The sequence below is a fragment of the Lemur catta genome, chromosome 14, assembly GCF_020740605.2.
Source record: "Lemur catta isolate mLemCat1 chromosome 14, mLemCat1.pri, whole genome shotgun sequence".
NCBI lineage: Eukaryota > Metazoa > Chordata > Mammalia > Primates > Lemuridae > Lemur > Lemur catta.
In genome coordinates this window covers 12,479,147-12,496,232 of record NC_059141.1, presented here as the reverse complement: position 1 = coordinate 12,496,232, position 17,086 = coordinate 12,479,147, and the positions used below count along the sequence as shown (strand labels likewise).

The following is a 17,086-nucleotide window of genomic DNA, read 5'->3' as shown; positions in this document are numbered from 1 at the left end:
GAAAAAAGTGCAAATAGTTAAAACAGCCTTAAGCAAAAGGAACAAATCTGAAGGCATCACTTTACTACACTTTAAACTGCAAGGTTATAGTAACCAAAACAGTATGGTATTGGCACAAAAACAGAGCCATAGACGAGTGGAACAGAACAGAGAACCCAGATATAAAACCATCCACATACAGCCATCTTAACTTTGACATAGTACACAGCAATATACACTGGGGAAAGAATCCCTATTCAATAAATGGTGCTGGGAAAATTAGCCACATGGAGAAGATTGAATCAGGATCCGCATCTCTCACTACTCACAAAAATTAATTCAAGATGGATCACAGACTTAAATCTAAGACATGAAACCATAAGAATTTTAGAAGAAAATGTTGGAGAAACTCTCCTATATACCACCCCAGACAAAGAATTTATGAAGAAGACTCCAAGGGCAATCACAGCAACAACAAAAATAAATAAATGAAACTTGATTAAATTTAAAAGCTTCTGTACAGCCAAAGAGACAATCAACAGAGCAAATAGACAACGTACAGAATGGAAGAAAGTATTTGCATGCTGTATATCCTACAAAGGGCTAATAACTAGAATCTACAAGGAACTCAAGCAAATCAGCAAAAATAAAAATAAAATAACCCCATTAAAAAGTGAGCAAAAGGCATGAACAGAAGCTTTTCAAAAGAAGATAGACAAATGCCCAATAAACATGTGAAAAAATGCTCAGTGTTACTAATCATCAGAGAAATACAAATCAAAATCGCAATGAGATATCAGCTAACCCCAGTGCAAATGGCTTTTATCAAAATGTCCCTAAACAGCAGATGCCAGCATGGATGCAGAGAAAAAGGAACACTTATGCACTGTTAGTGGAACTACAAACTATTCAATAGTGCAAACTCTATGGAAAATAGTATGGAGATTCCTCAAAGAACTAAAAGTAGACCTACCATTTGATCCAGCAGTCCCACTACTGGGTATTTACCCAAAGGAAAAAAAAGTCATTTTATGAAAAAGACATTTGCACTAGAATGTTCATTGTGGCACAATTTAAAATCACAAAGATGTGGAATAAACCCAAGTGCCCATCAATTCATGAGTGGATTAATAAAATGTGGTATATGTATACCATAGAGTACTACTCTGCTATAAAAAATGAATTAATACCTTTCACAACAATCTAGATGGAACTGGAGACCATTCTCCTAAGTGAAGTATCCCAAGAATGGAAAAACAAACGCCACATGTACTCACTATTAAATTGGAACTAACTGATCAGCACTCATGTGCACAAATGGAAGGAAAACTCAACAGAAGTCAAGCAGGTGGGAGGAGGAAGAGAGGATGGGTGAAATCATACCTAATGGGTATAGTGTATGGTAGGTAGCTGGGTGATGAGCACACTTATAACTTTGACTCAAGCCGTACAAAAGCAATCCATGTAACTGGAACATTTGGACTCCCGTAATATTCTGAAATAAAGAAGGAAAAAATAAAATAAAATAAAAATAAACAAAAAACTATTTTAAAAAGAAAAAATGCAAGTTAATATAGAATACATTGAGAGAAATAGTTATATCATATTCTACACTTGTCATATCACATCTAGAATAGTGTGTTAATTTTAAATTTTAAGAAGAACATTGAAAAACTAAATGCTGAAAACCATATTACATGAGAAACCATTCTGTACTACTCATGAGACTATGAATAAACTCCTTGAGGGCAGGACTGTATTTCTTATCTCTTAAGTGCCAGTGCCTGGCCCTCTTCTGAGAACATTGGAGTATTCTGTAAATGTTTGTTACATAAATAGTGAATGAAACATTTAAGATATTGGCACTGTTTAATGTGAAGACATGAGAAAAGTTTCAAATATTTAATATATATTATAAGGAATTTTAGTAAATGAGATTAGAAGTATCCTACCTCACTTTAATGGTCCAAAAAGAGCCCAAGAATGTAAGTTTTGTTCAGTAAAATGAATTTTCTAATGGTAGTACAGATTTGTAAAACAGTGGTTGTTTTGCCAGATGCATTTGAGGGTACTAGATGGCTATTTGTCAGGAAAGTCATAGCACTTTTGACCCTGCTTTAGTGGGAACACTGGACTAGCTAACCCCTAGAATTTCTTCCCAATCTGAGAATGAGTTATTCCAATGAATCTGGTATGACCACTGGCTTTCTTACATTCTGAGTTTTGTGGTTTAACACACTGTTCCAAGTACATAAGAAAGCCAGTTATAACAGTTATAAGTAATCTATGCTATGTCAAACTGCCCTTCACATTTAAAAAATTCAAACAATTGAAATTAGTTTTCAAAATATATTTATATCATATCTCCTTTCACAAAATATTGAAAACAAGTAAGACTGGATATTCATCTATCACACTGATTAGTCAATGAACACCTTAGATATTTCCAATGGAGACTTAAAAATTATAATTAACAGATGTCTTACTTCACAAAGGAACATTTTATAAAAGAACCATTTTTAGAGTTTCTTGATATTGAACTGAATATGACTCCATTAGCTAATAGCAAAATAATCACATTTTCCTTAAAGGAAAAAAATATTTTTAGTATGTGTATTGATTAAGAGAAAAATGCCAGTTATGTATCTAGGAAAATTTAAGTACCTCTTGAAGAACTTCAAAATTATACTCACAAGCTGCTTAAATGTTAAACATGAACACCTTATACACTAAATGAAAAAGCTAACCAGATTATGTTGCATGGAGAATTTCTTACCTAGAAGCTGGCATGTTGTGGTTCAGAATGGAATTGTGAGCTTTGTATTAATTCCCAGAATCAGGGGGAAAAATCTTTCTTTAGTAAATTAATTTTGGGGGTGGGGGGATGAGACTACGAAAAGATGGATTTGAGCTTTATTTTAACAAGAGCCTCCAATCATAAATTACTGGCACACAAGCAGGAGTCGATGTGTCGTTTCTATTGTAATTAGCTGCTTTTATATTTCCATTCATCAAGGTTGAGTTGATCATATCGTGCACCAACTGGGTGTCAAAGACACAGCATTCGTGTGTTCTCTTTGGGAGCAAGACAAGTGTTTCTCATATAACTTAGACCTCTCAGTTGGGGAAGTATTATATTCCACAGTGTGACTGTGAGGGTATTTTATGTGTGAAATTTTTTCTCAAGTATGAGTTTCAAAATTTGAAATTATCCAGATTCTCATTTTTTCTCTTTGAGGAGCAATATGTATTAAAATCCATTCTGGGGATCTAGCTTTTAAATGACCTTTTCAGTGCTCATCCTTTTGCTCATTTTGATTTGCTCAGATAAATTACAACCACCTGGCCTTTTGTATTAAAGAAGGTTACATATAAAATTGACCTTTTGATACTTATTGGGAGAACTGGGTTCATTGTATTTGAGATTAACTGCTGTTGCTGTTTCTGAATTGTGTGTTAAATAACTTTATTTGAGGATGGTAAAGCCTATTTCTTCTGGTTTTTTTGTCCAAAGCTACTTATAACACCATAGGAATGGACTGACTGGGCAATAAAAAGAGAAATTATGTTTTAAAAAATAATGAACCTGATTTATTTAGATCATATGTGCCTGATGATTTACAGATATTACTTCAATTCCTCTAAACCTTGATAAAGCCAATATTATCTTTTGGCCAGTCTGTTCCTCACCATCTTGCTTGTTAAGATTCAGCAGCCTTTGTTCTGTTTCTTGAGTACTGTAAGTGGAAGCTAGCCGCAGAACTTTGCGCTTGCCATTCACTCTGCCTGGTATGTTCTGCCCTAGCTTCCATTGTTCCATTCACCTAGTATTCCATGTACTGTCCTACATGTTCTGGGCTCTGTGTAATTAGCTTGGGTTGTGTGACTATTTCTGATGATATGTGTCACTTCTGGGCAGTAGCATTGAAAAGTCCATGCAGGATTCACTAGTCTCTTTTCTGCCATGACAGTGGAGGAAGTCGGTTTGAGATGGACAGTGACAAGATTAAAGCAGTCTATATTGCAAAATAACCAGATAGAGTGTCACCTAGACCCTCAGAGGATTTTGTGTGAGCAAGAAATAAACTTCTGTGTTAAACTACTGAGCTTTTGGGGATGCATTACTATTCTTATTGACTATTAAATGTTTCAGGGAATATGCCGTTTCTTATTAGACGTTTTATAACAGCCCTATCCAAAGCATTACTGCCTCTTTCCCATGACCATTTTATGTTTTCCATAGCAATTTTTTTCTCTAACGTTTTCATTTATTTGTTTATATAAGTTGATGCTGAACAAACAAGACTTCTATATGCTATTAATTATGATTTTTAAGTGCCTAGGGTAGTCTTTAAAATTGGCAATAAGCATTTCATTTTTTGACTTTTTTGTTTTAATGTCACAAGTACAAAAACAAAAAACTGTCTTGCAAAGGTCTGTTGCATTTCCTATCACTCACCAGAAAGGATAGCCTGTATCAAGCAATAGCAGAGTTTTTAAGACTCTTCTAGATAAATCCGTATTGCATGATTTCTTTTACCCTAAAGTGAGATCATCTTTGGAAAAGTCTATATCAGTGATGCCATCTATGTCAAAAAAAAAAAGATTAAGAATCCATATTTTAATTTTAAAATTGCCTGAAGTAACCTTCAAAAAATTCTGCAATATTTTTGCATATATTTAGGTTTTTGCCCACTAAGGAATAGTTTTGTTGCTTTCAACTCTAGGCTACATAAATACTTCCTCCAATGTCAGACAATACTGTCTGCTAGTTGTCTGCCTCCAGTCTCTTGGTACATGGCTCAGAAGAGTCTCTGATATTTTTTTGATAGCATGGAAAAAGCTTGCTGAATAGGATCAAAAGAGTCACCTCATACATCAGTTCCTAGAACAGTGGCACACAGTAGGAGATCAGTAAAAATTTGTTCAATTAATGAATGATTACAAGCAAATTTATTCACCCAATAAATCCAGATATGAACTATCAAATTGTTCTAAGAATAGACTTTCATTTTTAAAAAAGAATGAAAGAAAAGAAAAAGGAAAGAAGATAATTTTCCCCAGAATTTTATTCTACAGCTCTTCAAGATCATCCTTTGGAATGCAGAGTAAAAAAGATCATCATAATCTGCTTCCAGTACCTAATGAAATTTCTTGACGAGGCAGTTAGATTTTACTGAGAATTATTTTCGTATTGCTAATGCATGAATAGATGTGCCACATGGCATACAGAGCTTTTCTTATTGGTGAATAAGTATAAGACAAAAACAAGTTTACACAGGTATATCATCTGCATAATCAAAATTTTATATGCAATATTAACTCTTCATTATTATGAAGATACAAGTGATTTTCTTTTGAAAAGTGTCTATGTTCACAAGTTGGAATTCTTTGATAATGAAGTCAGCAGGCACATGGTTGAGTAAAACCAGGAACTGACTAAGCTAGGACATGTTAATGTTTCATTTAGACTAAAGAGAAATGATGAAGCTCCCAATTCTTTCCTAATTTACTTCAAAATGCTAAAAGAAATGTTAGCAAATATTAGCAATTTCTAAAGTGGCTGTGATAGTTAGGGGTATTGTTTTACTTTGTTTGCTCATACTGTAGACCAGCTTGATCTTTGCAAATAAAATGGTTTCACCAAGGGCTGTCAATGTCATAAATCTTAACTGATTTGAAAAGCAACCTCATAGTATGCTTCAAGATACAGCTTTTATATTAAGAAAAATTCAAGTTTTAGTAAAATTATATACCTTTTAAATTAAACTTATTTTCTATGAAGACTTATTAGTGATATATCAATGGACAGATGTCTGGTGCTGTTTTCATTTTCCTGGCTTCAAACTTCAACTGGGATGAACTGTCTATGTAAGAAGTATGACTGTGGCTCCCATGATGTTTAACTAAGAATGTATAAGCATGAATATGTGAAGATAAGATCTGTCACACTTTATTTTCTTTGAAATTTCCCAAATTAACCTACACAAAGATAACTCACATTTAAATGACCATACTTATAGAAGTAAGGAATATTATATTTAATTCCTATCAGTAGAAAGTTTTTATTACATAGCAATGATGGTAATGCTATTCGGCCAAATAGTTTACGCCATCCTCTTTTTGTTAATATTGACAATTTCCAGAATTCCATGAAACTAATTTTATATGGAATTATGATCTAAAATCAGTAAGACTGTTTTCTTGTAAAGACAAGATCATTTAGTATAGAGTATAAGTGGTATTGCACATACACCAAAATTTGCATACAAAACAAAGTTTAAAAATCACTGAGCTAGATGAAAGAGAGAAAGAAAAGGAAATTTTCAAATTAGATATTTGAGCTTTGAATCCATTCTGCTTTTAAGATAATTTTTAAGTTCTTATCTAGCAAGTAGGGATATGCCAGGAATTCTAAAGTAGTCTTGCTTGCTTTTAGAATTTACTCCCTTTTGTTTTATTTTTAAGCATTAATATATATTGATTGATTTGTTTTTTTAAAGAATTTAAGGAGATAGTAGAGGTACATTTTGGTTCTGGATGAGAGGCAGTTAGCTTCTGAAGACAGCAGTACATTAAGTGATTGAATCCATTGAAATTATAGAAAAAACATTTTAAGGAAATGTATCCTCTATTAGTGTCAAGTTCATGGACTTTCCTAGGGCTCATGTATTCACCCTTTAGAGGTCTATGATCTGCAGAGTGAAGAATCTCTGGCCTAGGGGATCTGTGAGGTCCCTTTCAGGTCTAAAAATCTATGAAGACTGTATCTTGGTCATATCAATTGTGTGATCAGTGTTATCCAAATGATAACAAAGACCCTCATTTGCTGACATTATTTAATCCTTACCTTGGCCTTATATGTATTTTAGTTTTAATTTGAGTTCGAGTGATAATGTATTTACTTTGAGTGATAATATGTATAATTTATATGCATATTCATGCTTATATTTTCACATATACTTTGACATGCATGTGCAATATATGTATGTGTGTGTATAAGTATGTGAGAAAGTAAATAATCCAAACTTAAAATAATTCAAACTTAAAGCTGTTGGACCTTTAAATTATTCTGAGACTTGACAGGAATCTGGCTATTCAGCGTGAGTCACTATCAAATAGGAACTTGAAACTGCAACTTCTGCCTTTTTTTTTTCTGTAAATAATTAAGGACAAAGGGCACCAGAGATAAGATCCTCTCAGATCACTACCCCTCCTCATGGAGTTATAAAATAATCTTCCTTGAAAAGTAGCAATCCATAACCAATCAAATTCCTGTGGCATATGCACTGGTTTTGTATGGAAAATGTAATCCTGACAAAATTTTGCTATCTCTGCCTATGTGTAAGTGAAACCTTAACTTCGCCACTTTGGAACACTGACCCCATTTGTTTGGAGTTGGTATTTCTGGTTGGTCATCCTTAAGCTTTGCACTCAAATAAACTCTATACTTAATCATATTTTCTGAATCTCATTTTTTTTTTAAGGTTTATACACACACACACACACAGAGACATACGAGGTCTGTACAGAAAGTATCCAGCCATTGTTAATATAGCAAGAACATATAATATGGCTGGATATTTTCCAGACAGCCCTCGTATAGATATATACGTATATTAATATAATATATATACTGATATAAGCTGTTAGCACCTTGGAGGATATATTGAAATTTATGTCTTAATCAAAGATCTGTGAACATTTTCCATTTTTTCTTTGTTCTTCCTCTGTCTGGTAGCAAGCTTGATGGTAGTAAAAAGTAGATTTTGTTTTTGGCACATTACTGCTCAAACAGCAACCCTGCATTCCTGAGCAACCTACTACCTGGGAAATCTGCTATGGCCATTTGACAACATTTTGCTTTCGCATAATAAAGAAAATATGAGTAACCTTAGAGTTTAGTGGAATGTTTTCAATGATTAAAGCATTTCTGGACAGTTACTGAAGTTTATTTTGCATGTTAATACAAATATCACAAAAATGCCAATTAGCAGAGAAATTTCAAAAATTATTGGAAATGAATATTTTTCAGCAAACTCAGTAAATACCTGTTAGGAAGCTACTAGAAAACATTCATTTTTAAATTAACAGCACTGTTTCAGAAGTAGCATATTGCCAGTAGGTCAAAGACTATAGAGACCTAGAAAAAGTAATTGAAGTAAACTGAAATAAAGATATTTTCCCAAGCCACTCCCATAATGTACTAACATCACTATCTAGGAAAACCACCTTCAGACTATAAGACTGGAAACATAATATGCCCCATATTCTGAATAAGAGTTTGAGCCTTGTGCCTTGCAGATTTAGTTATATAAAAGGACTGAATATCACACTTTCCTAATTCAATGATAGTAAAAGATATTGACACTTCTCTTTACTTCTTCACACTATGCTAACACCAGAAGAACAAAATTGATTGTTTACTTATATTATTCTGTGTTAAATGTGTTTGTGTTAATAACAGAAATATTCTATTTCATGGATGATTGCTTAATTTTTAATTCAGATGCTTTGTTCATTTTAGTATGTAAGCTCAAGAGTAATGAAAAAAAAATCATTTTGATTGTTCCTTTTATACCTTTCCAAAATCTTTGCAATATAATTGCTGTTAGATACATTAATGCATTATGATGACTTTATGGCATTTTTTCCCATAATCTTTGCAGTTTTGCAATAAGCTAAATGAGGAGCAGTATGAAACCTGATGTTGATTTGAAATACATATTCACAAAACTGCCTCATTCTAAAAAAATAAATCACTATTTTGGAGATAAGATATAAATTCTAGAATTCAAAGGACATATCATAGTTTTAAAAGTTTACTCATACTTAAAAGCAGTTTTCTCATAACTTGCCTCTACCCACATTTGGATGAAACAGATTTTTATGTTATACTTTATTCACACATTCATCGTTCATTCATCAAATATTATTTACTACCAACTACATGCTGAAGGGAATGAAAAACAACTAAAAATAAAATTTTCCTTAAGGAAGATTCCAGGAAAGCATGGAGATGTAAAGATGTAAGGCCTTATTAATATAATAAATAATTCATAGGAGAGGTTATTTCAAACTTGGGATGGAATAGAAGGACATTTGGAGGGGATAGATATCATTGGAGAGGATAGATAAGGAACCTACACATAGCAGTCATGCAGTAGGAGATAGGAACGCAGTTGAGGGCAGAGTTAGTTATTGTTTTGTTTTGTGCATGTGTGTTTTTAAGGATTATTGTTGTAAAATCTGTCGTAAGGATTTTTAAGGATTGTTGTCATAAAATCTATCTGAGAGTTGGATGCCTTGCAGTAGGTGGCTAGTATGAACTTTGAGGAATGGTAGAATATTTGAAGTAGTAGTATTAATTGGATGAATTATCTGTATTCATATATACATTTGATAGAATCAATGACTATACCTGGTTGTCAAATTTAAGCATGGATTTTCATATTATTTTTAATTCCATGATTTGTAAGAGATTTTAAATAGTAAAACAGTTATTATGGACAATAAATATGAAACTAACATCTGTTTAATTATTAAATGTTCTTCACAACAATGTTTATGGCAGCATGAATGTAATCTATTGTATTGTGATCAATTTATTCTTTTGGCTTTATTGTTCTGCTGAATAATTGGCAATAGCAGATTAGTTATAAAACAGATACATCTGTTATATGGCTTCTTATCATGTACAAAATGTTAAGCTTCATTTTATATAAAAACACAATCACAGAAAATAGATTAATTTTCACATTTTCTTAAGAAAGTACTGTGTACTATTTCCTAATTCTCAGGTTGAGTTTTTATCATTCTTAGCCACAAATGGCAAAAAGCAGTTCCAAATCTAAATTCCGTTTACCACAATAATGACATTTTCCAACTGTCTCATAAATTTGTAACATTTGCTAAAAGGGAGACTAGTAGAGCAAAATGTGTCACTAGTGCTGAAGAAAATGGGCTTATGGTAATTAGTGTGCCATCTTCAGAGACAAAAATAGTGCTTGAAATTTAACATAATAATTGTACCAATTAACGGTTATTGAGTGCTCACAATGTGCCAGCCTCTGTGCTGAGCAGTCCAAGTATGTCATCTCCTCAGTCCCAGCCTTACGATTTAGAGATATTATTGTTATTCCCATTTTATAGAGAGAAAGAATGAGTATTCGAAAGGTCTAAGTAATTTGATTATGGTTTAATAGCTAGTAAGTGGAGAAGCTGGAATTTAAAACAGATTCTTTGAGGTATAGGTGTAGATACAATCATTACCCCTACTTTACAGATGAGAAAAAATGGAGGCTAAGAGGTAAGTTCAAATAGCTAAAAACCAGAGAAACTGGTATTCAAAAGCAGGTCTCACTCCAGTATCTGGCTATATTGCATCTCATTATCTGTGTAAATTTTGACAATTTAAATTATAAGCATGTTGTTTGCATCATCTTTGTTCTGACATAGAGAGGGCAAAATTCAGGAAGTAATGCATCCAGATATTAATTGACAAGACAGGATAATTGTTAAGGATACCACACCAAAAATGAGTAACAAAGATAATCACAGTTTATTCCATTTTATCACAGTTTATTCCACAGTATTATTCCATTTTAGGGCCATCATACCAAAGCAAGAGTGTTTCAGGAGAAAGTTTACCCTTCCTAAGTTTCACAGTAAGAACATTTTCATAAGTTTCCTAAAGTCAGAAACTCAGCTACGTCAGCAAGAGTCATCTAGTCTTCTTCCAAGTGGCACAGAATAAATTCATTTATCTAATTTCCTATTTGTACCCTTTGCTGATGTACTATATTGAGCCCTAATCATTTATATTTTACTATGTCTTGCTTTATGAACTATAGTGTTAAGGTCCTGAGCAAAAACAATATTTTTCTTCTACCTTGCAAAAAATAATTTTAAAAGACATTCAATTCTTAACAAGTGATAGAAACTCAAAACTCAGAAGACAAATGAATGCTTAAAAATACTTTTGCATTCTACAAATAAACTGAAAAAATTGAACAAAAGTATCAGTCACTGATTTTTCTTAATTTTAAGTGTTGAGGGTCACAATTTTAATACATTATATTCCAGGGAACTCTATTCTTTGTCAAAGATAGTGAATTTGAAATATTTATTGATTTACATTATAATTTGTGATGCTGAGTATTCATTAATTATGTTTTGTAGAACTTTTAGGTATAAGGAAAAGGCAAGGTGAGGAAACAGAAGCTGTTCATTTGTTTAAAAAATCAATCACACGAGATACCATTCATAAGCCAAGAAGAACTAATACAAATAGAGAAAATTATTAATACAAATATTAGAAAATTGTTTTCAAACACAAACTGGAATTGACAATTTTATCAAGGCTATTTGTATATTACTATAGGAAAGATAGATTGTATATTTGTATGTATACAAGTGTGTGTATGTCTTGGCGTGTTGATGTGTATGCTTTTGCCAAAGACAAAGACCATGGTGTCTTCTACATTTACTTTGATATTTGAAATAACATTATGTTTGCATTTTGCACAGACACACTATTCAGATCAATTAGACACTCCTATTGAGAGAGGCATAAACTAGATTCTATTTGTGAGCACCTGTATTTTTAATAATATAATTTTGAGTTTATGTTAAAGTGAATAATTTGGCAATTTAGATAACATTTCCTTATTACTTTGAATATATATTTTTAGTTCAAATCCACTACTTCTAAAGAATGTATAATGTAAGAACTTACACTATTATTCATTAATAGTTGCATTTTTTCTATCTCATATTATCATGTGAATGTTCTCTTTTCAATAATAAAAACCAAGAATTTAAACAAAAATGTTAAATAATAAGCTGCTGGTCAAGTATTAGCATGTCTCCATTCATCATCTACAAGAGAATTTTGTGAATGCTACATCACAATGCTATATCCATTTGCATTCAAAGACCGGTAGTTAATGTTTTAAGTTAATGTCAGTGAATCTTTAAAAATCTCTATAAATAATAAAGCTATTCATTGTGTTCAAGGATTTTGCCATTCTTCAATGATAGGATTTTCTTCTCATTTTAGAGTATTTAATTGCATCACTCATCCTGTTTTAATATTTAATAATAATTTTATTAGCTGTATAGAATAAGAGGGGCAAGAATTACAGTATCTAGTGCAGGTCATCAATTTTTTCTTATCATGACTTAATGAATATTATAATTACAATGAGAGGCAGAAATATAAATTAGATTGTTAGTTGGTTGGGACTTGCTAGTTTATTGGTTTTAGCTTGGACAAAGCCCAGAATAGGCAAAAGGAGAAAGAAAAGTATCTGGGGGTGCCTTAGAAGTCCTGGCACAACATTTCTGCAACTTAATAATCATTTCTCATTTTAAATAATGAACACAGAGGCTTTAAATAAAGTTATAAACACTGCCAATAACAATTCCTGCTGGTTCCATAGTAATTGACAGGGAATCTTGACTTACAAAACTTAATCTGGGTGGGTATGTGTTCCTTTAATCTCTATTAATGCACTGTGACAGCTTTTCATTATTTTTTCTTAAACATTTTTACTGTTTTTTTTTTCAGCTAAGGCAAAAACATGAGTTATTTTGAGTGGGAAAACTTGGCATAGTCATCATGGTAATAGCACTTTTTACTTAAGTAGTACCTCTCACCTGAGGTTTTCAAAGTGCTTTTGAGTACATTTTATTAGGCCTGTGGGATGGAGGTCAGGAGAAAAGTTATTTGTAGGCACCATACATGTAATGCCTGTATAGAAGGGTAACCTAGGCCATGGGAAGAAAGTAATTTTTATCTTTAGTGCTCTAGATATGGATACGTGTATGAAGTGATTCCTAAATTTTCAGTGCCATTTGTTAAAAAATGGAACCAGATAATACTGAATTTAACGTGCTTTTAAACCTGTTTTAAACCAAGTCATTTTTAACCCCCTCCAGCAACTGCTTCGAGAACGACAGCAGATGGCCAGCCGTCCTTTTGCTTCTGTTGATGTAGCACTGGAAGTAGGAGCTGAACAAACAGACTTTCTGCGAGGGCCATTAGAGGTAGGAACAGTGGTGCTGAAAGGGGACCACTGTGATTTGCATATTTATATTGCTTCTCTAATCTGCATCTGCTTGTGAAGCCAAACAGAGTCTGATTATTGAGAGTTGACAAGATTCAGCTACATATGTTATGCCATTTTCAAGGCACATAGTTTTAATCCTGTGACATGAGCTGTAACAAAAGTCACTGGAGAATCTATTATCCTAGGCAAGAGTGACAGACTGCTCACCTGGAAGCCTTTCCGGGACAGATAGGAGCTGAAGGAATTTAAGATATAGATATGACAGAAGAAACAAAGTGCCTATATTTAGTCCTTGGAGTACCCAGTGCCTCCTAGTTAACAATTCACATCTATCTTTATTAACAGTTTACTATAAAAGGTTGGTGGAGATGAGTTGCATTTTAATTACATAGTTTCATTTTTGAATGTTGAAAGGGTAAAATATAATGAATATTTTTATTTGTGGTTAATGCCTATATTATTATATTCCTTTATTGCAAAGGCAGAAATAGAGTACTGTGAAACAGAAATCATTATGTGCAAGTAAATGTGGTATTAGAATTGTAAAATAGTGCACGAAATGGTTTTTGAAAATAATAACTTCAAAAGAAAAATTCACAGATTCTGTTTAATGACTAATCAAAGTATTTTGAGGCATACTAATTTAATTGCATGTTTATTATATTTATTTACATTTTTATATGATAAGATATTTAAGTAGAAAAATTAAGAAACTCCGTAGAATTGAAACATTTTATTCTCTTTTTAAAAAATGGTCTTATTTGACTAATTTTATGTTGCTATTTTCAAATATTTCTTTATGTCAAGGAAAGTAGGAATATAAAAATAGAATCCACCAGAAACATAGGTACAAATATAATTGCTGCTGTCTATAGCATTTTGGTTATTCTTAAAAAATAAAAATAAATCATGCCTCATGGATGCTGTACAAAGGACCGGTTTTTGGAAGGAATAAAATATTTTTGTGTGTGTTTCCCTGTGATTTTTAAAAATATTTTATGTACTTGATTTTTTAGTACTCTAGATCGCAGGTTGCCATGGAAGCTTAGAACATTAGGAAATTTATGTGTATCTCTTCCATTACTTGTGGGAAATTACAAAAGAGAAGGAATGATTAAATGAAAGTTACAGCAAGTGTTCTAATTTAATTTTGACTCCTTGTTTCTAATAACTTTAGTAAAAAACCTTTCACAAACAGAAAACCTGGGCTATTTGAATCTAAATTCTTTTTTTTCTGCCCCTCTCAGTTTTAAAACATTCTGAAGCACTGCTAAAAATTTAGTAACAAGAAAAAAATAAATGTAAGTAATGTATACATAGGCCAAGGAGGAAAAGAAAGAATCAAAGAACTAGAAAACTCGCAAGCTTAAGGGACAAATGTAACACACGTATATGTCATCAGAGTTTGTCAATCGCACCTTAATAGTGTTCAAAAAGGTATTATTAGCTGCACATGTTCATAATTTCTGTAATTTCTCGTTTTATTTTTTTCCAAATTTTATTTCATTCTTTATCATTGTGATGCTTTCCACCTTAAGTTCCATTTTGTAGAGTTTAAATATGTCTACCTCTGCTTTCTTTTAGTCCATATTTGCCTGGTAGTCCTTTATTTCCAAGGTTTCTATATCCCTCTGTTTTATACATTTCCCTTGTGGAAAAGACTGTTAATTTTTTATTTTCCCATTCACTGTGAGTCTTTTTGATTGATATTTACATTGACAGTAATTACTGTTCTACCAAGGCTTATTTCAGCTACCCCATTGTGTGTGTGTGTGTGTGTGTGTGTGTGTGTGTGTTGTTACTAGCCTTGTTTCTTTTTGGTTCTTTTTCCCAATTTCTTCTAATAAATTGATTTTTGTCTACTAAACTAAGTAGAACATATTCTGTTTTTGTGTTTCTCATAGTTACCTCTTACTTATTAAGATTCATAGTAAGTTTTCCCTAGCAATGGCTAAAGCTTATTAAAACATATTGTTCCCCTTCCCATCTCAAACAAAATCAATACTTTTAGCATGCTCTCAACTTCCTTGGTTTCTACCATCATATGTTGATACTACCTGGAATTTTTGATCCAGATATTATGGACGTACTTCTTTCTTCATTGTGGCCTATTCAAATAACAATGACCTTTCTTTACTCTCATTTACTTTTTATATCTAATTGTTTCTTCATGCACTTCTTTCATTTTTCACTAAAGTAAATCATCCAAAAGATTCTTTTCAAAGAAAAATTTTATATGGCATTTTCTTTAAGAGCTTAAATGCTTACCAATATGTTCAATTTTTCTCACACATAAATAGCAGTTTAATTGGATATAAAATTCTGGGTTCAAAGTTTTCTTCTCCAAAATTTTAAACTTTCTCTGAAGTCTGATGTCAATTTGAATCTTTGTTCTTTGTAAATGATTGCCATTTTCTCCTTAGAATTTTTCAGAATTTTCTCTGTTTCTCAGTGTTCTTAAACTTTTCTCCAATGTGTCCAAATACATACATTCTAATTTCTCCTGAGGTAATGGAAGACATACACATAAACTGATGTAATTACGAGGTCAGCAGTTGAGGTGGAGAGAAGTGAATGTTTAGGAATCTTCCTATTATCTGCATATGAGGCTAAGAGATTCCTAACCCAAGCTGAGCCCTGGAGTTCCCTGTCATTAGTCTGCAGCCTTGGGCTGGCACTGGACTGGTTCTGCTCTCTCCTGTCCCACAACAGGTAAAGTAGGTGGACAATGTGGACTAGGCCCTCCCCTAATACAGGCTACCACTTCCTCCTACAAGAGGCCTAGCCACTTTCTATCTTCCCAAGTGTTTCTTAAAAATTTTGTATGAATTACTGAGTATGTCTTTGAGATTCATCAACCTTCCTATCCCTAGTATGTTGTCTTCACATTTAAAGTCAGGTGAGGGGACAAGCAACTCATTCTGGTTTGCTATTTTGTTGGCTGCAGGACCATTTGTGCAAGCACTTTAAGTACCATAAAGCATTATGCTAATGTTGGAATTCTTGCTACTTTTATTTTTACTCAGTTCTCTGAATAAATGACATGCCTCTATTTCTTTTGTACCACTTTTTTTCAGAAACTTAAATTGAAGTGTCAAATGAAAACAATAATTACATGCAAACTCTCATTTAGGAAAGCCCTTTTTATCTGGGAGTTAAGATCTAGTTATTAATGTATAGTATTATTGTGTTTATGGAAACAGCTTTTTTGAAATATAATTCATATACCATATAGTTCACAAATTTAACATATGGAATTCAGTGGTTTTTGGTATATACACAGAATTATGTAACCATCATCACCAAAATCAATTTTAGCACGTTATCATCTCTGAAAGAAACCTTATACCCTTAAGCAGTCACTCCCCCATTTTTCTTCAGCCCTCTCCTCCCCGCCTCTCAGCATTAATCTACTGTCTTTATAGATTTTCCTATTTTGGATGTTTCACAGGAAAATATGGTCTGTTGTGACTAGCTTCTTTCACTTAGCATAATGTTTTTGAAGTTCATCGATGTTATATAGCATGTAATCACTGCTTTGTTCACTTTTATTGCTGAATCATATTCCATTGTATGAGTACAGCAAATTTTGTTTACACATTAACCTGTTGATGGACATTTTGGTCGTTTTTACTTTTTGGGTATTCTGATTAATGCTACTCTGAACATTTGTGTAAAAGATTTTGTGTGGACATACGTTTATGTTTGGATATATACCTAAGAATAGAATTGCTGGATCATATGGTAACTTTTGGCTGCTTGTTTATTAATGCTTTCTTTCTCCATTGACTAGTCTAGGGACCATTGTTGAAAATCAATTGACCATAAATGTAAGGATTTATGTCTGGACTCTTAACACTGTTCTTACCGATCTATATGTCTATCCTTATGACAGTACCACACTGTCTTGATTACTATAGCTTTCTAGTAAGTTTTGGAACCAGAAAGTGTGAGTCATCCAACTTTGTTCTTAAAGATTGTTTTGGAGCTTGAATTTGAACTTCCTAGGTCATGGGAACAATTGGAATGCTTAA

General features: G+C 32.6%; 1 protein-coding gene across 1 annotated transcript in view; it reads left to right on the top strand.

Moving 5' to 3' along the window:
• The window catches only part of ATRNL1 (attractin like 1), a 541,384-nt gene that overhangs the window by 330,477 nt on the left and 193,821 nt on the right, over nt 1-17,086 (top strand). Inside the window, exon 27 of the mRNA XM_045568085.1 lies at nt 12,922-13,029. Coding sequence (XP_045424041.1) covers nt 12,922-13,029 — 108 coding nt within the window. The remainder of the gene's footprint in view (nt 1-12,921; nt 13,030-17,086) is intronic.